At 51.1% G+C, this 20527-nt stretch overlaps 1 protein-coding gene across 10 annotated transcripts in view; it reads left to right on the top strand.

Annotated features, from left to right (window-relative positions):
• VAV2 (vav guanine nucleotide exchange factor 2) overlaps positions 1 to 20527 on the top strand; it is a 68723-nt gene that overhangs the window by 12254 nt on the left and 35942 nt on the right. For all 10 annotated transcript variants that reach the window (XM_073559094.1, XM_073559123.1, XM_073559103.1 and 7 more), the window contains exon 2: positions 2260 to 2376. In XM_073559094.1, coding sequence (XP_073415195.1) covers positions 2260 to 2376 — 117 coding nt within the window. The remainder of the gene's footprint in view (positions 1 to 2259; positions 2377 to 20527) is intronic.

Below are 20527 nucleotides of genomic sequence, written 5' to 3'. Positions count from 1 at the left end.
AGGGTTTTGAACTGGAGTCTTTGGGTAATGGGGAGCCAGTGCAGGGATTGACAGAGGGGAGAGGCTGGGGAATAGCGGGGGGACAGGTGGATTAGTCGGGCAGCAATGTTTAGAATATATTGGAGGTGTGTTAGAGGGGAGGCCACTGAGCAGGAGATTGCAGTAGTCAAGGCAGGAGATGATGAGGGCATGGACTAGGGTTTTTGCAGATTCTTGGTTGAGGAATGTATTGATGTGTGAAATATTTTTGACTTTAAGTCGGCAGGAAGTGGAAAGGGCTTGGATATGTGGTTTGAAAGAGAGATCAGTGTCAAGGATAACCCCGAGGCAGCGAGCTTGTGGGACTGGGGAGAGTGGGCAGCCATTTACTGTAATGGATAGGTTCGTTGGGGGGGTCACGTGAGATGGGGGAAAGATGATTAATTCTGTTTTGTCCATATTAAGTTTTAGAAATCTAGCGGAGAAGAAGGATGAAATAGCAGACAGACAGTGTGGGATTCTGGTTAGTAGGGACGTGATATCTGGTCCAGAGATGTAGATCTGTGTGTCATTGGCATAGAGGTGATACTGATAATAATAAATTTTATTTCTATAGCGCCGACATATTCCGCAGCACTTTACATTTCAGAGACATTGGTTCACATGTAAAGCGCCATGGAATAAATGGTGCTATATAAATGCATAATAATAATTAGTTACATCTAAAGGCTGAGTATGTCCTGTAGTGACTGCTGAGGATCTGCTGCAGTGTATCAGCGCAGGAGTCCAGACTGGATACAACTGCAGCAGATCCTCAGCTGTTCCATGTAATTGCAGCCCTTTGTCCTGTACCACACTCTGTATCAGTGAATAATTAATGAGGCTGAGTGCTTCCAGGGATATTGACAAGGGGCCAAGGCCACTGCTCTGATTGGGACAGTAAGAATGCTGTACTCCCATGTGTCACCATGTAGCCTGGCTTTAATATTCTCTGCTTGCTGTTAGTGAATAAAAACATCCTTGTGAAATCCCATCCCAACATGATGCTTCTCAGAGCGGAGGCTTTGTTGCCCTCTTCTCCAGCTCTGCAGACTGCACTGACACCTAGTAACAAGCCACCCCTGCAATTTATTTATTTTACTCATTTATATAGCGCTATCTTATTCCACAGCAAGTACAGACATTATTGGCACTGTCCCAGATGGGGCTCACAATCTAAATTCCTTATCTGTATGTCTTTGGAGTGTGGGAGGAAACCCACGGAAACACGGGAAGAACATACAAACTCCTAGCGATGTAAAGATTCCTATGTCCTTGGTCCTGTTGGTGCTGAGTGTTTGGATCCTGGCATCTGGTTCCCCTGACACTGGTGCGCTCCCTACTTCTCCACTACAAATAGACAATTTGAGGTCACCTGCTGGTCATCCGCTGAATTATTCATGGAGCGCAGTTCTGAGGCCAACACATTCTGTGGGAACGCGCCCCTCCCTCGCTGGTCAGCTGACCACACATTGCTTAAATGTGCCCCCTCTGAATCTCCTTGGATCATTTGCATTTTCATCTTAAACCTGGAGGAAATCTTCACTTCCTGTAAACTTAACCCTGTGCAGTCTGAGCCGCTCATAAATTATCACCAATAGATGGACACTCGGCTGGTTACAACTCTGGGGGTACAACTACTCCCTGCAGTGCAGCACTGACTAGTGCTGACTTCAGGTCTTATTGTGGATGGTAAAGCTATACCTAGCAGGTGCCAGTTTAGTAGCAATATGGTGGGTTTATAGCTTCTCCCATAGGCACCCTAATGTCCTACAGCATGCTTCTCCACCTCTGGACCCCGACACATTACGGATGAGCTGCACCCCGTGATAATATCACTGCCCTGGCAGGTGTTATGCGGAAACAGGCGCATTGCTATTATGTTGTGGTATTTCTTCTCCAGTGACACTGGAATGATGGTGGCAATGGTGAGTGATGAAAGCCCATGCTAGGTGGTTTTCTCTTGGTGCTATCAGTGCTTATTGCTGGCTGTTGTAGTTTCAGTGCTGTACATAATGTTAGTCATCAGTTTCCTGATGTGGCGGCCCTCCGCTGGCTGTCGCGGCCTCTGTGACGGCCCTCCGCTGGCCGTCGAGGTCTCTGTGGTGGCCCTCCGCTGGCCGTTGCGACCTCAATGCTGTAGATAGAGTATTAGTTATGTTTCCTGATGGGGGGGGGGGTGAAGTCTCTTGGTCCTGCCGGGTGTTGTAGCCCTCTAACCTCTGTCTTCTTCTCCCGCAGTTCCTCTGTCTGAAGAACATCCGCACATTTCTGAAGGTTTGCCACGATAAGTTCGGATTACGAAACTGTGACCTCTTTGACCCCTTCGATCTTTTCGATGTCCGGGACTTTGGGAAGGTAAGTGACTGCTGCCACCTGTCCGATCCTGTTCTCTGATGAGTAGTGGGTTAATTGGAATGTCTGCAGTGTAAGACAGGATGGGCACCTTGGGCCTACTGTGTGGCATGGAGGCCATGTCTGTACACCCCCTCACTGATATCCAAGTACACAACACTGATGTTAACCCTTTCATGTGTAATGTGTTTTTTGTTTTGTCAAAGCTTCATCATTGCAATAACAAGTTCTGCAACTTTCAGACACAATTTTTGTGCGAAACGCATAGCCGTAGATGCAGACTGCGCTGAATATGTTGGTGGAAGAGAGGCCGCCTGCCATTTCTTCCACCATTCAGCATGTGAGAGAGTCAGTGCATCGGAGATGGGAGGAGAGGCAGGGGAATGGGAGTGACACGAGTATGTGGGGACTCTTGCTGTTGTATATAGGGGGCTGTGTGGAGGCTCATGTGGTGTATATGGGGGCTGTGTGGGGGCTTGTTCAGTATATAGGGGAGGCCGTGTGGGAGCTCGTGTGGTATATAGGGTAGGCCGCGTGGAAGCTTGTGCAGTACATAGGGGAGGCCGTGTTAGGGCTCGTGCTGTATACAGGGGTGCCGTGTGCTGGCTTGTGTGGCATAAAAGGGGTCCTTGTGCGGGCTCGTGCGACATATAGGGGGACCGTGTGCGGGCTCGTGCAGCATGTAGGGGGGGTATCTGTGGCATATAGGGGAGCCGTATGTGGGCTCGTGCGGCATATAGGCGGGCTGTGTGCGTCATTATACGGGGGCCGTGTGCGCGCTCGTGCGGCATATAGGGGGACAGTGTTCGCGCTCGTGCGGTGTATATAGCCCCAGTAGTGCGAAGGAAGAAGTTAGATAAGAGCTGTGAGAGTGAAGTGTATGATGGTTTGGAGCGGCATTTATCAGGAATGTGCCGGTAGCGTGTCCAGCATGTCCTTCCTTGTATGAGACCATGTATGCTCGTTGGCGGTCGGGAAAGGTAAGCTGTTAAACCTATAGATAATTCCTGAAAATATCAAGCCCTGCCCTCCTGAATCCTCTTTTGTGTGTCCCTCCTTCTGCTTGTATTTTATCAGATGTAGTCCGCATTATAGCGAAAAATCCTGACCACCAGAACCACCACCTTCAGAGACGGCAGGATTTCTTGCTGACTTGTCAGGCGGAGGTTCTGTTGACGTCAAGATTTCCCCGTGGGTGCTGCAGGCAAAGGTTCTGGTGACATCATGATTTCCCGTGATTGCTTCGGGCAAAGGTTTTGGTGACGTGATGATTTCGCGTGGTTGCTTCAGGAAAAATGTTTCTTGTAACGTTAGGATTTCCCTTGGTTGCTTTAAGCGGAGGTTCTGGTGACATCAGGATTTCCCCTGGACTTTTCAGGTGGAGTTTGTTGTGATGTTAGGATTTCCCGTGGGTGCTGCAGGCGAAGGTTCTGGTGATGTCAGGATTTCCCTTGATTTCTTCAGGTGGAGGTTGTTGTGACATCAGGTTTTCCCATGGATTTTTCAGGTGGAGGTTGTTGTGACATCAGGATTTCCCATGGATTTTTCAGGTGGAGGTTGTTGTGACATCAGGATTTCCCCTGGTTGCTTTAGGCGTAGATTCTGGTGACGTCAGGATTTCCCTTGGTTGCTTCAGGCGGAGTTTCTGGTGACATCAGGATTTCCCATGGACTTTTCAGATGGAGGTTGTTGTAATGTCAGGATATCTCGTGGTTGCTGCAGGTGGAGATTCTGATTAAGTTAGGATTTCTCTTTGTCGCTGCAGGCGAGGGCTCTGGTGACGTCAGGATTTCCCAATGACTTTTCAGGTGGAGATTGTTGTGATGTCAGGATTTCCGTGGTTGCTACAGGTGAAGATTATGGTAATGTCAGGTTTTCCTTCTGTTGCTTCAGGCGAAGGTTCAGGTGATGTGAGGATTTCCCGCTGACGCTTAGGCTGTGTGCCCACAGTAGCGTTTTTTAAGCGTTTTAAGGGGTCAAATCGCTTCATAAACGCTTAAAAAAAGCTTCACAATCATTTTTATGCTTTTTTGCCTTTGTGCCAATGGATGCGTTTTTTACCGCTAAGGAAACGCTTAGCGGCTAAAAATGCAGCATGTTCATTAATTTTGCGGCTTAGTCCGCGGTTTTAGCTATTTCCTATGGTCCAGAAGACGCGCGGAAAAAAACGCATCAAAAACTCGCGGTTCTTTTAGCAAAAAAACGCTCGGTAAAAAATGCGCGTTTTCTGGGAAGGAGTCCAGTTTTGTGTCAGGTTTAAAACGCTACTGTGGGCACATAGCCTTAAGGCGCTGAGTCTGGTAACATCAGGATTTCCCACAGGCAGAGGTTCTAATAATGGCAGGATTTCCCATGGTCGCTGCTGGTTGAGGTTTTTCTCTTTTGCCGTCTTAAATTGACAGTGAATTTTAAGTAAAAAGGAAAATGAGAGAAATTCTTAAGGCCCTTTTACATTTAGCGATGCACCAGCGATCCGACCAGCGATACGACCCGGTCAGGATAGCTGGTGCATCGCTAAATGATCGCTAGTGAGCTGTCACACAGGCAGATCTCACAACGATGCAGCAGCGCACGATACTCAGCTTTCACACACAGCGATCCTGACGTCCTCCCGCCCGTGTCCAGCATCGCTCGTCTCACACAGCAGGAAGCGCCCGACGAGAAATGGAGCCGCTCGATCTCGCGCGATCAGCGATGGACAGCGGGGGAGCCGGTCGGAGGTAAGTATCACACATAGCGATATCGCTAGCAATATCACTATAACGTCACAAAACCGGTGACGTGCTAGCGATATCGCTATGTGTAAAACCCCCTTTAGACTGCAATTGGATGTGACATGTTTGTCGTTATATTGTCTCCCCTGTGGACCTCTGTGGGGGAAGGGGCTTCTATGATGACCTCTCCTGCTTTCGCTGATCCTCGTTGTCGGGCCTGTAGATTCCAGCAGGATCTTCATGACCTTAATGTTAATTCTTTCACTCCATGAGACTCATGCTGCCCCCAGGTGCCTCTGCCTTTGTGTGGTGGTATGAGGGGGAAGTCATCCAGATAAGTATTATATTATAGGGGGGTGCGGTTCTGTTGTGTCTGCGCCAGGATCACGTGTAGTTGTGACTAGCAGGGTCACTGGGAAAGTGTGTGACAATGTGCGCAGCCTCCATATTCCATCAGGTACATGTTGTAGATGGGCCTGTTTGCACATTGTGAGGTCGGGGGTCTCATGTTGAGTACTGCTTTTATGTTTAATTGCGCCGCCGTTCTGGTCAGTACTATTTTGGGACAGTGATGCTGGTCAGAGCTATTGAACGAACTCCTGATCTGTATGTCTGCGGCATCCTGTGCCGTTTATCTCTGGCTGCTATTAGTCTGCTTTTATTCTACTTCTGCGGGGAAAAAAAATCATTCATAAAGCCTGGAATAAGTCAGTCTTGGACTGCGCAAAATTAGCCTCCAGTAGATGTTGTGACGGCCCCCCAGTGTGAGGAGCGAGAATTTACATGGAATTAATGAGAATTGCCACAGATATTAGTATCTTCTCTGGTATCAATCAGAACGTAAAGTGATGCTGGATGTGTTGCCATTCATGCACATAGACACTGTCATGACAGAATGGAAATCTGCCGTCAGATGGAGGATGACCCCCCCCCCCCCCCCCCCCTACAAGCACTGTAATGGCGGTCATGTCAGATATGTCAATATATTACCACCTGACTGTCAGGTACTGTAAATTAGGGATGTTGACAGCTGTTATTCAGGGGCTCAGTCATGGATGACGGTTGGGCACTGTTTTTCGAGGGGCCCCAATCATGATGTCACGGTTGGGCACTGTTATTTAAGGGGCCCCAATCATGATGTCACGGTTGGGCACTGTTATTTAAGGGGCCCCAATCATGGTGTCACAGTTGAGCACGGTGACGATCGTACACTGTTATTCGGGGGCCCTGTAATGTGATTGTTGGGCACTGTGTTATTCAGGTGGGGCCCAGTCATGCAGTCATGGGTTGACTGAGTGCTGTGTTATTCAGGGAGCTCAGTCGTGGGATTGCAGTCGGGCGCTGTGTCATTTAGGGAGGCCCCAGTCATGGGATGATTGTTGGGCACTGTGTTATTTGGGCCCAGTCATGGTATGAGGATTATACACTGTTATTCGGGTGGGGCCCAGTAATGGGGTGACAGGTGAGTGCTGTGTTAGTCAAGGAGCTCAGTCGTGGGATGGCGGTCAGGCGCTGTGTCGGGTGATTTTTGAGCACTGTGTTATTCGGGTGGGGCCCAATAATGGGGTGACAGGTGAGTTCTGTGTTGTCCAGGGAGCTCAGTCGTGGGATGGCGGTCGGGCGCTGTGTCGGGTGATTTTTGAGCACTGTGTTATTCGGGTGGGGCCCAGTAATGGGGTGATAGGTGAGTGCTGTGTTATTCAGGGAGCTCAGTCGTGGGATGGCGGTCGGGCGCTGTGTCATTTAGGGGGTCCCCAGTCATGGGATGACTGTTGGGCACTGTTATTTGGGCACAGTCATGGGATGAGGATTATTCACTGTTGTTCGGGTGGGGCCCAGTAATGGGGTGACCGGTGAGTGCTGTGTTATTCAGGGAGCTCAGTCGTGGGATGGCGGTCGGGCGCTGTTATTCAGGGAGCTCAGTCGTGGGATGGCGGTCGGACGCTGTGTTGTTTAGGGGGGCCCCAGTCATGGGATGACTGTTGGGCACTGTTATTTGGGCCCAGTCATGGTGTGACGATTATACACTGTTATTCAGGTGGGGCCCAGTAATGGGGTGATTGCTGAGCACTGTGTTATTCGGGTGGGGCCCAGTAATGGGGTGACAGGTGAGTGCTGTGTTATTCAGGGAGCTCAGTCGTGGGATGGCGGTCGGGCGCTGTGTTGTTCAGGGGGGCCCCAGTCATGGTGTGACGGTCGGGCACTGTTATTTTGGGGGGATTCAGTTCTTATCTTTTGATCCTGTCACCACGGCTGCTCATTATCCTCACAATGCAGCCAGCATTTATCAGGCAATGCCCTGTTATCTCTGATAATAACCGCTCTGTAATATTATACGTCTCATTGTGCAGAGATGACAGGAAATGAGTGCGATGGCATAATACAACACCTGAGCGGAGAGGGTCTCGTCCTGTTCATAGTGACTGCTGACAATAGAGGATCCACCTGCATCTGCTGCTTGCCAGTGTGCCTGCTGTGTCCGTATAGTGCCACATGCCTACACTAATGGCTGATAACAGGGAACACTAGATTGGTCAGTGTTTTAAGTCAAGATGGTGGGATATAACTGTCCGCTGCATATAATGATTAGACCTTCCATATGGCTCCAGGAGGAGTGTGGTATATTGCAAATCATTCCTTGTAGTGGGGGTGGCAGCTCTGCACGGCCTCAATAACTGATTTTTATCTTAGCCATTTGCAAACAGTTTTATGAATAAAGTGTTTGGCATCATGGAGTGAAGTCAGAGTAACCCCATCCTCACCACAGCGACACAGAGCCGGTACCCATCCTCACCGCACCGTATCGACACAGATCCCAATGCCCGACTGTCTCAGCTAATGATACTTTCTCTTGACCTGTACTAAAGCAGGTCTCACGGCAGATTTCACAGCTCTTTTATACAGAGCTCTCTGTTATCCTTTATAATAAACCAGTAACATTATAGGGTGTGGATGGAGATCTGAAGAGAAGTTATATGTCCCCTTCACCAACCCCCCTCATTCTTCTGTGTACCCCCGGGGATGAGTCTTCCCCTCCCGGTCACTCACCCCGAACACTGCGCTCTTTCATTATCGCTGAGGGAATGGAAGTATCTGCTCAATAGAGACTTTGACCCGAATCGCTCCCATAATGCCTTGGAAAAAGGGTCACTGTATAGAGAGAGGTGACTGATAGATGTTGACAAAGGGTTAATCACAAATGTGCCCATGACTTCCACATTATCTGCACCCCCTTTAGGTGTGAGAGGCTGAAGACATGGCCATGGGGGTGGTGGGTGCCAGCGATTATTCAGGGGTCCTCAGGATGCGTTTTCTCACGGTGCTTTGGGTTTTCATGGCTGTGGCGCACATGCCAGCTGTCGGATTCTCTGGTAATGGTGGGTGCGTCCCCTGCAGTCCCAGATGTCCGTGCAGCTTTCTCACTCTGCAGTTGATATCTCCCTCCCGGCTGCAATACTTCCAGATCATAATCGAAAGAGACAGATGTGACGATTCTGCGTCTCCACAGCTGATGAGGAGATGCACAGAAACAGGTGGCGCTCCAGTGATGGCCAGAATATCGCGTGGAAGCGACAACCGGACTGTGCCCAGACATCGCTTCGAGGCATACTCTAACTCTAGACTGCACCTGGGGGGTGTCCTCCAAGATCAAACAACCCTGAGACTATGTCCCCACATTAGCGTTTTTAAACGCTGAGGAAACAGGTCTCCTTCCCAGAAAACGTGCGTTTTTTACTGCGTTTTTTTGCCCAAAAAACGCGCGTTTTTGATGCATTTTTTTCCGCGCGTCTTCTGGACTATAGGAAATAGCCAAAAACGCGGACCTAAGTGGAAATTAATGAACATGCTGCGTTTTTTTACCGCTAAGCGTTTCCTTAGCGGCAAAAACCGCATCCATTGGCACAAAAAGGCCAAAATGCATTAAAATGAATGGGATGCTTCTTTTAAGCGTTTATGCGATTTTACGCCGGAAAACGCATCAAAAACGCTTAAAAAAAGCAACGTGGGCACACAGCCTTATGTGGCATCCGCCAACTATGGTCCAACACCACTGGGCATCCACCAACTCTAGACCACCGTCACGTGGCATCCTCCAGCTCTGGACCACTGCCATGGGGCATCCTCCAAGACCAGACCACCGCAGCAGATTATTTTCTAAGTTTAGTCCTTGCTTTAGGGCGTCCCCAAAGTCTAGATCTCCTCTGCAGAGTGTCCACCATGTCTATACCACCTCCTCAGGGTATCCTCGATGCCTAGGCCACTGCCGCAGTGCCTTCTCCATGTCGAAACTGCAACCATGGAACTTCCTCCAAGACCAGACCACTGCCACAGGGCGTCCTCCATGTCAAGACTTCGTCACAGTGTGTCCTCCAACTCTAGACCTCCACTACGGGATGTCTTCCAAGCCTAGCCTCTGCGGGGTGTCCTCCGTGTCTAGACCTCCACCGCGGGCAGTCCTCAAACTCGAGACCTCTGCCGTGAAGTTTCCTCCAATTTTAGCCTCTGCCGTGGGGTGTCCTCTTTGTCCACACCACTGGAGCAATCACTAATTGATGGGAATCTGTTCTAATGCATGATGCGGTATATGGAGAAGCCATGACCGCATGTGGGACCCCCAATACAATGCAGCGAGGCCTCTATTGTCTGTAGCTCCCACTTTGCTTTCTGGTCTGTGATTGTCAAGATTGGTAGTTAGCTTTTCATCTTGAGGACACACTCTAACGAGCCACCCTCATCTGTATGTGAACCTGCACCCACACTTAATATAGCTCCACCTGTTCTTTCAGATGGTGGTGGCTAGGGACCGTGTCGCCGGTGCTCTCCGTACTACAACACTTGTCACCTCATTACATAGGAATAAAGGGGCTCAGCTGCTGCTACGTCCGGTGGACGCTTCACACAATGAGCCTCGAGGGCAATGGTTTGTTGGACGTGAGCGCGCTGCTGATGACACAGCATATGTCCCAGGTCTGCCACATTCTGTTTTAAAGGGGGCATTGACCTCCCCCTCATGTATGGTGGCTGCAGGTTATTGGCTCCATCACTCCCTGGTTCAAGTCCACCACCACCTCCTCTTCCACAGGATGATGGGTACAGACTCCTCTGTATCTCCTGATTGTACGATGGGTGTGCATGTCATATTGAGAATTAAAGGATGACAGCCCCCATCAGCTATGGCCCCCTGAGTTTATCAAGCAGGCAACATTTTCAGTGAGCTGCTTCCTAGTGATAGTGCATACAAGGAGCTAGTGACTGAATGTTACCTCACCTTGGAGATAAGCTGCATCAACCCCCACATACCTATCTATGAATTCTCCCAGGCGAGAAGGGGTCCATGGGCCCTGTGACCTTGGCACAATAGACCGGAATCTGGGGCCCTGTGACCTTGGCGCAATAGACCGGAATCTCGGGCCCTGTGACCTTGGCGCAATAGACCGGAATCTGGGGCCCTGTGACCTTGGCGCAATAGACTGGGATCACGGGCTACATGGATCGCTCACAATGGGGACGGAATTTCAGGCTCCTACACACTTATCTATTAATTCTCCCATGTAAGAAGGGGTTAACATCCAAATTTGCAAATTCTCTGTACCCCAGGTGATGATAGGACCCGCAGCAAGGATTGGCACAGCTTGTTTCCAAAGAAACATCTTGGATTCTGTCTCTTAGTGTTTGGGTGGTGAATCTGAATGGGTGCTGCTCCCTCCAGTGCTTGCTGTTTCATGGCTGAGGGCAAGCAGGGTGGCATGGAGGGTAGTGCAAAATAAAGCAATATTCTTCTGCCATCCCGCTGGTGCCAATTTCCAGCCCTCATCACATGTAAATCTGCGTAATCAGTACAGATAGATGGCGAATGGTGCTGCTGTATCGTGATGTGCTGCCTCTTTCACAACCCCTGTTGGTGTGCTGCATCCTGCATGTACCCACTTGGTGCTCTGCCTCGTGCGCACTCTCCCTCTCCTGGTGGGCCGCCTTGTGCGCGCTCCCCCCCCCTTCCTGGTGGGCTGCCTTGTGCGCGCTCCCCCCCCCCCCCTTCCTGGTGGGCCACCTTGTGCGCGCTCCCCCCCCCCCCCCCCTTACTGGTGGGCCGCCTTGTGCGCGCTCCCCCCCCCCCTCCTGGTGGGCCGCCTTGTGCGCGCTCCCCCCTCCTGGTGGGCCGCCCTGTGCGCGCTCCCCCCCCCCCCCCTCCTGGTGGGCCGCCTTGTGCGCGCTCCCCCCCCCCCCCCCTGGTGGGCCGCCTTGTGCGCGCTCCCCCCCCTCCTGGTGGGCCGCCTTGTGCGCTCCCCCCCCCCCTCCTGGTGGGCCGCCTCGTGCGCGCTCCCCCCCCCCCCGGTGGGCCGCCTCGTGACTGCACCTCGGAATGTTGCCGCGCTGAACGTCATGATATCATATGCAGCATCCATGTTGTTTGATGTGCGGAGCCGGCGTCTGGGGTCCTTTAGATGATGGACGCTCCCGGCTATGAGCTTACTGTCCTGGAGGACGCTGGCACATGGAGGGTAGTGCAAAATAAAGCAATATTCTTCTGCCATCCCGCTGGTGCCAATTTCCAGCCCTCATCACATGTAAATCTGCGTAATCAGTACAGATAGATGGCGACTGGTGCTGCTGTATCGTGATGTGCTGCCTCTTTCACAACCCCTGTTGGTGCGCTGCATCCTGCGTGCACCCACTTGGTGCTCTGCCTCGTGCGCACTCTCCCTCTCCTGGTGGGCCGCCTTGTGCGCGCTCCCCCCCCCCCCCTCCTGGTGGGCCGCCTTGTGCGCGCTCCCCCCCCCCCCTTCCTGGTGGGCCGCCTTGTGCGCGCTCCCCCCCTTCCTGGTGGGCCGCCTTGTGCGCGCTCCCCCCCCTTCCTGGTGGGCCGCCTTGTGCGCGCTCCCCCCCCCCCCCCCCCCTCCTGGTGGGCCGCCTTGTGCGCGCTCCCCCCCCCCCCTCCTGGTGGGCCGCCTTGTGCGCGCTCCCCCCCCCCCTCCTGGTGGGCCGCCTTGTGCGCGCTCCCCCCCCCCCCCCCCCCTCCTGGTGGGCCGCCTTGTGCGCGCTCCCCCCCCCCCCCCTCCTGGTGGGCCGCCTTGTGCGCGCTCCCCCCCCCTCCTGGTGGGCCGCCTTGTGCGCGCTCCCCCCCCCCTCCTGGTGGGCCGCCTTGTGCGCGCTCCCCCCCTCCTGGTGGGCCGCCTCGTGCGCGCTCCCCCCCTCCCCCCGGTGGGCCGCCTCGTGACTGCACCTCGGAATGTTGCCGCACTGAACGTCATGATATCATATGCAGCATCCATGTTGTTTGATGTGCGGAGCCGGGGTCCTTTAGATGACGGACGCTCCCGGCTATGAGCTTACTGTCCTGGAGGACGCTGGCACAGTGTCATTATCCAGATTCCCGTCTGGCAGCTCATTTTCCTCCAGATATTATGTCTCTGCAGAAAGATGTCCCCGGAGTTGTGGCGTCAGGTGACTTTAACACTGTCCCGACCCACCTGACAACCTTTATTTCTTTGTGTCGTTGAGCACAGTAAAGCGAAAAAGACGAAAATTCTTAAGGCATTGTATTAACGGCGCTGATGTCTTTGCAATGACGAATGTGCTGTTCAGTAAACTACGTCTGAGTTCTCCTCACGTCTTCCTTCGTTAGCTCATCGTGAGACATCATCTGGTTGGTGGGAGATCAGTCTCGTCTCTTTCACGTATCATTAGATGCAATCATTAGCTCCTGAGCGAGCGCCCGAGCGTGGCAAGTGAATGATACAGAACTTGATGGCGAGTGGACCGCTGTAATCCTGCAGGGGCAACGTACTGTGGTTGCTAAATGTCACCATCCTCGCTTATGGAGCGTCGTATAGGTCACAGAGAATTGATCTGTCCATATGACAGCCCACAGCCGACTTGTGAGCAGTGATCCCACTTACTGGGGTGATCTTTTCCTGGGTCATGTGACAGGGGGTACCTACTTTTTTACGCCACCACTGTCCCCTGCACACGTTGCCCAGTAATGGCGAATGGTGGTCGTTAACCCTTTCAGAGGCTACGCATCACGTCCTGGTTCTTGTCTCTTTTCCTTGGGTGTTTTAACCCCACAGGTGCTGTATCTCCTTCTGTACGTGTGTGGGGTGGGGTGCTGCGCTGTGTGAACGACTTACCCCGGGGTGTTAGCCCATAGACGAGAGTTATTTCTGGATTTCCCCTTCCTGTCCTCGCTCGGGGATCAGCGTTATTCTTGGCAGCCGGTGTCCTCTCTCTCTCCTGCGCCTCCTCTATATTCCCCTTTGTTACTGTCCTGGACGCTTCACGTGCTTCATCACAACGGACAGATGAGCGGCGCACGCCAGCAGATCCGGATGGAAACGCTGAATGTTTCCGTTTTTCATCAGGGGGGTGTTTAGCCGGAGCCTTCTGGTGTATGAGTATCGTGCCAGCGAGTGAGATGTTAGGGCTCAGCTGCCTCTTTCCTGTTATGTCATCACTTTCTGGGGTCCCCGTTCCCCACATCCTTCTTCAGTCTCTGTAATGATGTTTTGTATCTCTGCTCAGATTAATACAATGTATTCCTCACCATCCTGCACTGCTGCATCCTCAGTGAGGCTTTATCACCTCCATGCTCCGAGCGATTAGAAATATGGAGCAGTGATGTAACATCCCACGACTCCTCACATGCGTGAGGGCAGAGACTGAGGTCTTGGGGTCCCATCCTGTGCCCTTCCCTTTTTTTTTTTTTTTTTTTTTTTTTTTTTTAAACTGTTCTTGCAGCTGTCACTGCATCGCCTCCAGTCACAATCAGATGAGCGGATATGCATTGATCAGTCATTTTATAATGCGCCGCTCCCTGTTATTCTGCATGGCGTTCACTCCATTCCCCACATCTTGATCTCCCCTGTAATTACACTGCTGAGGTGAAGAGAACGGATTTAATTTCCTGGAAATTTCCGTAATTTTCCCGTCACCCTAAAGAGAATAGAGTAAATTAACCCCCCGCTTATTGTTCACATTGTTACCGCCCCTTCAGTTATGAGGCACAGTCTATAGAGAAGTGAACTGTAATGATCGGGGAGTGCCACATGGTACTATAATTACCAGCATGCAGGTTTCACAGCTTTTGCCTTCCAGCAGTATATGCCTGTGGTAGAACTAAAAGTCCCAGTGTTTCTTCTTGTGTGTGCGACTCGCATGTTCTCTGTAATGTGATTCGATGCCGCAGAGCTTTGAATAATTAATCTGATGACAGAACTGATGGGAGTGTATGAAGAAAAGTAGGCAATACGAACAGACTGGCAGTGTAAAGTACAGTGGTCGGTGCTTTTCAGACATACACAATACAGCTTGGCTGCAGTCAGTTATCACAGATGTGTTGCAATTGAGCAGACCCACAGTATAAAGCAAGGAGGAGGGACATCACTGATGTATAAACTTCACCAGATTTGGATGTAACCTAATGAGAGAAAAGAACCTCTGAATCACCTGTTTCCTTTTAGTGGTTTCCAGCTGTGACCTGTCCACATGAGCTCCCATGTATGGGCTGATCTGACCAGAACCTTTATCCTATTATACTGATTGGAAACTTGTCATTATCCTTGATCCCCTAATGAGCCGAGTGCTGGAGGACACAAACTCAGTCACCTGCTTTTAATGAGCCGAGTGCACACTCACTCTCCCCACAACTAGGTCTCTGGTTCTTATCACTGCTTGTCAGGGATGAAGCAGAGTCCTTGCAGAAAATAGGGTTTTATCAGGGGGAAAGAGAGACTGGGGATAATATTTTACAGTTTGATACATTAAGTATGGAGAACATGGATATTTTTAGTTATTTGATTTCATATTTGACTGATGTGTTTTAGTTTCTTGGGTCGTGACCTCTGTCCTCAGCACAGTAGACTGGGGTCCTGGCCCATGACCTCAGCACAGTAGAGTGCAAACTGGGATCTGGGGCCCTGTGACCTCAGTGCAGTAAACTGGGATGTTGGGTCACATGACCTTGGTGAAATAGACTGGAGTCTCGGGCCCTGTGACCTTGGCGCAGTAGACTGGGGTCCTGGAACTTGCTCTTCTCCAATGTCCTGGATGGTGGCGCCGCCATCTTGGTTCCAGACGGTAATTGTCGCTTCCATCGGACTTGTGCTGTAATTGAAGATCTGGTCATTCTCACTCGACAGTGCTGATTTCTTTTAGGGAAGCAATTTCTTGATGATCGGTGGTAGGCGTTGCTCATATCAGCGACCGCACATGGAGCCGGTATGGGTATAGGAATGAATATTTCATGGATATCCGTAAGCATAGGCAGCACGAGGGAGGAGACGACGCTGATGATACGAGACATCGCATAACTTTAAGGGAAAATTCTCATAGTTTATTTATAACGACCACGCAAATTCCTCCGGAGCAGAAGATTCCTGCACGAAACTCAAGGAGCTGTGTATGTTCATGTGTGGCACCTTATGTGCAGGGCGAGCTGTCTGATTGTTCAGTGTCTGTGCTGTTACTTTGTAACTCTAATAAATGGCATTGCTAGGAGCCTTGCGGCTGAGCGCTGCTTCCATCTGCTCAAAGTCTGTGATGGCGTTTACAGTCACAAGATAAACGATCCTTGATGTGTGTCCCCAATAATGACTGTGGTGCACCCACCCCTGCTGACGGCTCTGTTCTCCCTACACCCAATGGCTCTTCGCTTTCCCCAGCCCCCTGCTGATGGCTCTGTGCTCTCTATGACGACTCTGCTTCCCCCCCCCCCCGGCCCCCGCTAGCAGCACTGTGATTCCCCACAGCCCCCGACAACTGATCTGTGCATTTCCCCTGGCCCTCCCTGAACGCTCTGGGCTCCAGCCTGCGCCACCTCACTCTACAGGGGTTCTTCCCCTTTTCCCATCTCCATCCATGAAGTCATTGTGTTTTTGCCCCCTCTCTGCCAGGAATCAATTCATATCGTTACTCGCTGGCAGCTGCCAAACCCATCTCCTCTCTGCCGAACCCGTGCAGCCGCCTCACAGCTCACACTTCACTCTCATTGCCTTTGTTTTCTTTATTTATTGAATATCAGATCCTCGCTACAATCATCTGATGTTTACTGTTACAGGAGCTCGTCTCAGGGTGGGTTTCTGCCTAAAAGCTTGCTGAATGTTTCCATGACCTCCTCCCTTTGATGGCTGAAAACTGATGACCGATGACATCAGACATCATTATCCCACTTCACCCTGGACTTCGTGTGACCCTATTGCCCCCAGGGCTGCACTCGGACCCTTGCTTTATTACTGCATTTAATTTTACTGCTGGTGCCTCATGACAAGCCTAGCACGTTGAGCAGTCATCGTTCACACAGCGTCCCATTCCGAAAAAAGCATGAAAAAAGATGAGTGGTTGGACCGTGCGTTCTTCCCTCCTGTGTCCTCATGTATTATGCATGTCCGTTTCTGCATTGTGGTCAGCTAGTTGCGTCCCTCTGTGACTTCCCGCTGCATCGCTGCCTTTTATGTCGTCTACTTATTGTGCGGAGATCTTGACAGGTGATGGAATCATAATGGTAGCGGACGTCCTGACACATGGGGACTAGTCACGCTGTATTGTGCTGATGCCGCAAACGATGTCTCTGTAATGATCCATCCATACCCCAAGATCAGACAATAGAGCAGGTGGAGGCGTTGGTCTGCTGCTATCACCAAAATGTACCTTTCAGGTTATCCCTCAACTACCCTCACTTGTCTTGCCTTCTTTTGAGGTCCATGCCGTCAGACTCTACACCCCCTTCTCCATGCGAGTGGCGGTGGTGTATCGTCCTCCCGGCCCTTGTCAACAGTTCCTGGATCATTTTGCCACTTGGCTTCCACATTTTCTCTCCTGTGACATCCCTACCCTCATCATGGGAGATTTCAACATCCCCATTGCTCTTCCCCTCTCCCCATCTGCTACTCACCTTTTATCTCTAACCTCCTCGTTTGACCTTTCGCAGCTTACTAATTCTACAACGCATGAAGACGGAAACTCCCTCGACTTGGTCTTCTCTCGGCTTTGTGCAGTGGATGATTTTGCAAACTCCCCTCTCCTGTTCTCTGACCACAATCTTCTTTCATTCTCTATCAAGAACTGCCAGGCCGCTCAGGTCACCCCTACTGTCCATACTTATAGAAATATACATGCCATTATCACCCAGAAACTTATGAAGAACTTGCAGTCTTCATTGGCCCCTATCTCCTCCCTCTCATGTCCTGATTCTGCATTGAAGCATTACAGTGAAACACTTCAAAGTGCCCTGGATGAATTTGCACCCCTTATAAATAGAACACCACAACACTGACGGCGACAACCCTGGCACACCCTGCAAACACATTTCCTGCAGCGGTGCTCCAGGTGTGCTCAACGTCTGTGGAGAAAATCCAATCTACACAAAGATTTCATCCATTATAAGTTTATGCTTAGAACATACAACTCTGCCCTTCACCTCTCCAAACAAACCTATTGCAACACCCTCATCACCTCACTGTCCAATAACCCTAAACGTCTCTTTGACACTTTTCATTCTCTACTCAACCCGAGTACAGGCCTCAACCACGGAGCTCCGAGCTGACGATCAGGCCAATTACAAAGAAAAAATTGACCAGATCCGACAGGAAATTATCTCCCAATCACCTCATACCATGTACTGTCCTCCCTCCCCCACTGCATCTAGCTCACTCTGATTTTGAACCAGTTACAGAAGAAGTAAGCAGGCTCCTTGCATCTTCTCGCCAACCACTTGCACCAGTGACCCATTTCAGTCACATCTCCACCAGTCCCTTTCCCCTGCTGTCACCCCTCACCTAACTAAAATATTTAACCTCTCTCTTCTGGTATCTTTCCCTCCTCATTTAAGCATGACATCATACATCCACTGCTTAAAAAAAATCCCTCGACCAAAACTGTGCCGTTAACTATAGACCTGTCTCTAATCTTCCCTTCATCTCTAAACTCCTGGAACGCCTGGTCCACTCCCGTCTTATCCGCTGTCTCTTTGATAACTCTTCTCGACCCTCCAATCCGGTTTCTGCTCTTTACACTCTACTGAAACTGCCCTCAGTAAAGTCTCTAATGATCTGCTAACAGCTAAATCAAATGGTTATTACTCCATGCTAATTCTCTTGGATGTCTCTGCAGCATTCGACACTGTGGATCATCAGCTCCTCCTCACTATGCTCCGTTCCATTGGCCTCAAGGACACCGTTCTCTTTTGGTTCTCCTATCTCTCTGACCGCTCCTTTACTGTATCTTGTGCCGGTTCCTCCTCCTCTCACCTTCACTTTACTGTTGGGGTTCCTCAAGGATCGGTTCTAGGGCCCCCCTCCTCTTCTCCTTGTACACTGCCACTATTGGTCAAACAATCAGTAGATTTGGTTTCCAGTACCAGCTCTATGCTGATGACACCCAATTGTACGTTTCTTCTCCTGACATCACGCCAGCATTTCTAGAAAACACCAGCGATTGTCTAAACGCTGTGTGTATACCCGACATTGCCATTTCCGTGTGTGGTTCCACTATTACTCCCCAGCAACATGCCCGCTGTCTTGGGGTCATACTTGACTCCGAGCTTTCCTTTGCCCCCCACATTCGATCACTGGCTCGCTCTTGTCATCTGCACCTCAAAAACATTTCTAGAACTCGACCTTTTCTTACTTTTGACTCCGCAAAAACTCTTACTGTTTCTCTTATTCATTCTCGTCTCGACTATTGTAACTCTCTTCTAATCGGTCTCCCTCTTACCAAACTCTCCCCTCTCCAGTCTGTCTTGAATGCTGCAGCCAGGATCATATTCCTCACCAATCGTTACACCGATGCCTCTACCTTGTGCCAGTCATTACACTGGCTACCCATCCACTTCAGAATCCAGTACAAACTTATTACCCTCACCCACAAAGCCCTCCATGGCTCAGCACCACCCTACATCTCCTCCCTTGTGTCAGTATACCACCCTACCCGCACCCTCCGTTCTGTTGATGACCTGAGGTTAGCATCCTCAATAATCAGAACCTCCCACTCCCGTCTCCAAGACTTTACACGTGCTGTGCCAATTCTTTGGAATGCACTTCCCAGGTCAATACGATTAGTCCCCAATCCCCACAATTTTAAGTGTGCCCTGAAAACGCATTTATTCAGACTGGCCTACCGCCTCAACACATTAACCTAATCTATCCCTGCGTGGCACAGTCAAAAGTTTTACCATAACCAGGTTCCCCGCATCATGTTCCCACATGCTTTATGCATCCATTAGCCCTCTGTGTCTGTACTGTTACACACTTAACATTATGGCTGGTCCAAACAATCAGGGCAACTGTTACCACCCACCTTTCGTGTCTACCTCTTTCCTCATAGACTGTAAGCTTGTGAGCAGGGCCCTCATTCCTCTTGGTATTTGTTATAATTTATGTGATTATTGTTATGCTGTATTGTCTATTGTCTGTACAAATCCCATCTGAAATGTAAAGTGCTGCGGAAGATGTCGGCGCTATAGAAATAAAATGTATTATTATCCATCATGTTACATAGGAGGTTGTTATTACTGATGCTGCTATGTTGGAAGGTTAGGGTCCAATTACCAAAATGAGCCTAACCACACAGACCCCTCAGCGGCTGGTCAGAAGAATGAACCTCCAGAGCTGTAGTCACTCTTCAGCTGGTTGGAAACCGTCTGTAAGCATGTGGACAGTCACCCATATAATGAGCACTGTATTATTGGGGGCAATTACGCTGCACTTCCCAGAATGCAGTTCACCAAAGCAAGTTGTAAGAAGACTGGATTTCAGCTCTGAGGCTGCCGAACTGAAAATGAACGTGACGTTTTATCTCTGTGTAAGGAGCCTACCCCAGCTGGAAGGGTCCAGCTTATGAGGCCCCAAGACCAGGAGAAACGATTCCTACTGTATTCAGACCAAACATGTTTGCCATGTCATGTCGTGCTGAAGAGCATAGTCTCCCCCTCCGGTCAGGCTGCAGGGCTGCGTCGCCTCTCCCTCCGGTCAGGCTGCAGGGCTGCGTCGCCTCTCCCTCCGGTCAGGCTGCAGGGCTGCGTCGCCTCTCCCTCCGGTCAGGCTGCAGGGCTGCGTCGCCTCTCCCTCGGTCAGGCTGCAGGGCTGCGTCGCCTCTCCCTCGGTCGGGCTGCAGGGCTGCGTCGCCTCTCCCTCGGTCGGGCTGCAGGGCTGCGTCGCCTCTCCCTCGGTCGGGCTGCAGGGCTGCGTCGCCTCTCCCTCGGTCGGGCTGCAGGGCTGCGTCGCCTCTCCCTCGGTCGGGCTGCAGGGCTGCGTCGCCTCTCCCTCGGTCGGGCTGCAGGGCTGCGTCGCCTCTCCCTCGGTCGGGCTGCAGGGCTGCATCGCCTCTCCCTCGGTCGGGCTGCAGGGCTGCGTCGCCTCTCCCTCGGTCGGGCTGCAGGGCTGCGTCGCCTCTCCCTCGGTCGGGCTGCAGGGCTGCGTCGCCTCTCCCTCGGTCGGGCTGCAGGGCTG

Source organism: Dendrobates tinctorius, unplaced genomic scaffold (assembly GCF_039654945.1).
Source record: "Dendrobates tinctorius isolate UK_male_01 unplaced genomic scaffold, ASM3965494v1 ptg000013l, whole genome shotgun sequence".
NCBI classification, from domain to species: Eukaryota; Metazoa; Chordata; class Amphibia; order Anura; family Dendrobatidae; genus Dendrobates; species Dendrobates tinctorius.
The sequence above is the reverse complement of the archived record's forward strand: the minus strand, read 5'-3'. Positions and strand labels throughout refer to the sequence as shown.